Raw genomic sequence first — 3,925 nt, 5'->3', positions numbered from 1 at the left:
ACTTATCGTGACAGCTTTCGGTTATCTTTGAAGATGCAGTTTGCAGAACTTGAGATTCGGTTGTAACTATCTTTTGACCTTATCCATTAACGGCCTATAACCATCAATCTCTCTTATAAATATGTATAAATGAGAACGTGAATATAAATATTGAATGATGATGAAAAACTTAAGAATCATCTCAATTCTTTTTACAATTTTTTTGTATGTGTTTAGTTACGAGATAGAACTAAATATATTATCCTATGTTAAGCATCTCTCATGTATATAAAGCAAAAACTCATTAATATACAGTTTGTAGCGGTGAAAGTGGAAATCGATTTGTTTGAAATTTAAGGTTGAAGCATGCATTGCAGAGTGTAGTTGGCAAGTAAACAAAATTAAGTATTTAGAATCTTTGACCACATACAATAAAATTGAAGTCAAAGTCATCCAGGGTTTTGACCACAAGACAAACCATCTTCTGGTTATTTTTATTGTAATATAATTTTGTTATATGTCAATCAAATATGGTAATAAATAAATAAATAAAAGATTCTTATTATTTTAAAAAGAAAAAATCTATATGAAAAACATAATTTTACTAGTAGGTAAAGGTAAGAAAATCATTTCTAATTTGACTTGGCTTTCAGATTTGATTTTAAAACCAAAACGTTTTTAATTAAATAAAAATATGCATCATCTATAATATATATATATATATATATATATATATATATATGTCCACTTGTGTGATTGTTTCACGGGGACATTTCATGTTCTTGTTGTAATTGCAATCACAAATTCCAAAGGCCAAAATTGGGAATCCAAAGCCAAAAAGGGAATCAGTATTTGAGTCTCAAAACTCTTGTGGTTAACATCTTCACTTATACCTAAATCAAATACCTCTCAACCTTCTAATTTCAATGTCAACTACAAACTTACCTCAACTTCATTTTCAAACAAACAACTTTCCTGCTCTAAATTTAAGCTTCACATATACATGTAGTATATCAAAAGTAACCAACACAATCACCCTACATTGTACCTTCAATAAATAAATATACATAAGTAAATCAAAGAACCCACTAATCTCATACAAAACTTTCTATTTGTACCTTCCCCTTTCCTATGCCAATGGATGTAAACAAGAGTTCGATTCCTTTGAAAATACAGCCATCAACTTCTCCTTCGTCACCTGTTGTTCTGCTCCTTGAGACTTTATCACAAATATGTGAAACACCTTATCATTTCCTGCAGCCATCTTCGAGTCTATCACCCTCATCTCACCTTCTTTCAATGCTTGAATCACCTTACATACTGGGTGTCTATCTAAAGGACAGCTTACCCTCACTGTTACTTCATCTTCAACTGATTCTATCTCTATTTTCTCTAAACCTGACTCACTCTTCTCCATGCAACTGCTTCCCCCCCTCTCTCTCCCCGATTCCATCTCTTTCAGCTTCTTCTGAAGGTCCGTTATGTAAGTGATTGCATCTCCTAACAGTGAAGCTTTGTCCATCTTTGAAATATTAGGCACCACAGCTCGTAAAGCATAGAACCTCTGGTTCAGCTTCTCCCTCCTCTGCCTCTCTGCTTCTACATGATTCAGGGGTTCTTCTCTTCCATTAGCAGGCTTTCGCCCCCTTTTACGAGGCCTTTTATCATCTGCTACAGCAGTTACTGCAGCTCTTTCATCCCTGCCCGAAGCTTCCACATCCGAGATCTCAGAATCACCACTCACCGGCCGAGAAAGTACCGAAGGTCGAGACACTGCACCTGTGAAATCAATTTGCATTTCTGTTGATGGCTTTTGGGACCTAAAGCTGTTTAGTTGAAATTCCTCCTGGGGACTGCTTAATTGTGCCCAATTCGAACCCGTTATCCTGTTTCTGGAATTTGAAATTAGGAGCCGCGGATTCCCAACTGGGAATCCTTCCCAGGGAGGCCGCTGATCCTCCGCCTTCCTAACTGCAAGTTTTTCTCTATATTGAGGCTGGCGCAAACTCAAACTCATATCCGGCCTCAAATTCTTTGATGCTTTAACAGGGTGATCAACAAGACCCAAATCCAAAAAATGAGCACCACGGGCATCTTCCTTCTTCTTCTCCCCAACCAGTGAGCTTGTTAATTGGGCGGTAACACCTCTGTCGCTCCCCATCACGAGGGCATCCCTTGGCTTTGAAGAAAAGGATGATCTGATAGAATGTAAAAGCTCCATGCTTTCAGGTATGGAACGAATCGATCCAAGCTCAACCACCCCAACATCAGTTGGAACTAAGACAACAGTCTGAATGCCAGCAGATTTTGAAAGATTTGACCGGAAACAGTAATCGTAGGTGGATTTCAAGGCATCAGAGTACCATAAGTGCTTCCCAGACAAAAAACACTTGCCGGGACCTCCTTCCCCTTGTGGGAAGGAGAAATACATGGAAATAAGAAAGAACATCTCAGTATCAGTAACCCTATCCAATCCAAAAGCATAGTTGTCCTCATCTAAACCACCAAACAGAACATGCAGCTTCTGGAGAACTCTTTTCCTCATCCTCTGCTGGTTCTCATCCTCTAAACGAATGCTCAAAATTCGAGCAATTTCAAACTCTTCTCCTTCTCTAGGCTCCCTACAAGAGCCGTCACCCCAAACCAGAACCAAATCCCCCGACTTGGAACGGGAAATTTGCCAAAAAATGGCATAATTCCAACTAAAACTATCCGAATTAGGATTATCTACGAGATCTGAGAGCTTGCTTTGCAAATTATCATGGTTTTCTAATGACGTCAATGAGCATTCATTACCAAGGGAGCTGGAAATTAAGTAATCAAATGCTCTGGTTCCTAAAACAGAAGCAACAATTGCTTTCTCTTCATCATTCCAATTGTCATCACCCATATTCACCTCAACTTTGACGTAAGCCAAAAAAAACCCCCAAAAAAACAAACAGCGGCACCAAATTCAGAAGGAATACAACACACTTGGCATATAGCAAGAGAAAAATCCAAGAATCAGCAGCAGCAGCTATAGTGAAATGAATCAGATATCCAGACACTTGACGTACCTCCCAATTTCAGATCTCAAAAGCTCTGCATCTGAATTCCTTGATGAATAACAAAGAAAAGACATGACATGAACAAGGTAAGATTTAGTTCAGAAGATATTGAATCGTATAATAATAATAACAACAATAAGCATATGATATATGAAGAAGAATTGAAACACAAACCTTGTTTTTCAGATAATAAACAACTTCGTCACTTGGTAGCAAATTGTTGGGTGAGAGAGAGAGAGCGAGAGGTTGGGTTCTGGTTTTCCGTTCCTAAATCCAAAGTGCGCGTGTATAAACCCGTGGCACGCAGTTAAGTGGGTTAAAACAGTTAACCATGGTTTGGTTTAAAAGCCCAGATCCATTACCCCATTGACTCAAGTCATCCAAAACAACGCGTGGTTTGAACTTGAAGGTTAAATTTATTAATTAAAAAAATTGTTATATATATTTAAAAGTAAATTTCATATTTTCATTTGTAAAAAAAAAATTACTTAATAAATAAATGTTGGATCGAAGATCAACATTAATATCGAAATGTATCGGATCAATTCTCATAATAAGTATAATTTATAGAGGGATATCAGATTATTTGTTATACTTGTTATGTTAATTTTTATTCTCATACAATTAAAGTATTGAAACAAGATTTATATATAATTCATTTTTTAATTAAAAGAATAGAAGCTAGAATTATAATGTCCATGAAGAAATAGAATATTAAATTGTGGGTTGTTTTTTAATGGAAGATTACAAGAAATATATGTACATGTGAATGGAATGGAGCTGCGTTGAATTTTGATATCTTATGGTGTTTTAAAAAAGAAAATGAAAGAAAGGAGTCGGCAGAAATTGAAGGTCTGTTTTCTTATTTGATTTTAGTTAGTGAATGTATTTTTGAGAGG

The 3,925-nt window shown here is 36.3% G+C and overlaps 1 protein-coding gene across 2 annotated transcripts; it reads right to left on the bottom strand.

Annotated features, from left to right (window-relative positions):
- Positions 1-930: 930 nt before the first annotated feature.
- LOC112529653 (transcription factor bHLH13-like) lies at positions 931-3,283 on the bottom strand. 2 transcript variants are annotated; one of them, XM_025140992.1, is made up of 3 exons: positions 3,201-3,283; positions 3,036-3,074; positions 931-2,951 (listed from the first exon to the last, which is right to left on the bottom strand). In XM_025140992.1, the coding sequence occupies exon 3, from the start codon at positions 2,867-2,869 to the stop codon at positions 1,109-1,111; it is 1,761 nt and encodes a 586-aa protein (XP_024996760.1). In that variant the 5' UTR covers positions 2,870-2,951; positions 3,036-3,074; positions 3,201-3,283; the 3' UTR covers positions 931-1,108. The 2 variants fall into 2 exon arrangements, with proteins under 2 accessions (XP_024996760.1, XP_024996759.1); XM_025140991.1 differs by having other exon boundaries at positions 931-3,074.
- Positions 3,284-3,925: the final 642 nt, after the last annotated feature.

Source organism: Cynara cardunculus (assembly GCF_001531365.2).
Source record: "Cynara cardunculus var. scolymus isolate 2C chromosome LG 16, CcrdV1, whole genome shotgun sequence".
NCBI lineage: Eukaryota > Viridiplantae > Streptophyta > Magnoliopsida > Asterales > Asteraceae > Cynara > Cynara cardunculus.
The sequence above is the reverse complement of the archived record's forward strand: the minus strand, read 5'-3'. Positions and strand labels throughout refer to the sequence as shown.

Bases quoted from the DNA above. Each gene is read 5' to 3' on its own strand.
- LOC112529653 (XM_025140991.1), bottom strand. From the start codon at position 2,869: ATGGGTGATGACAATTGGAATGATGAAGAGAAAGCAATTGTTGCTTCT.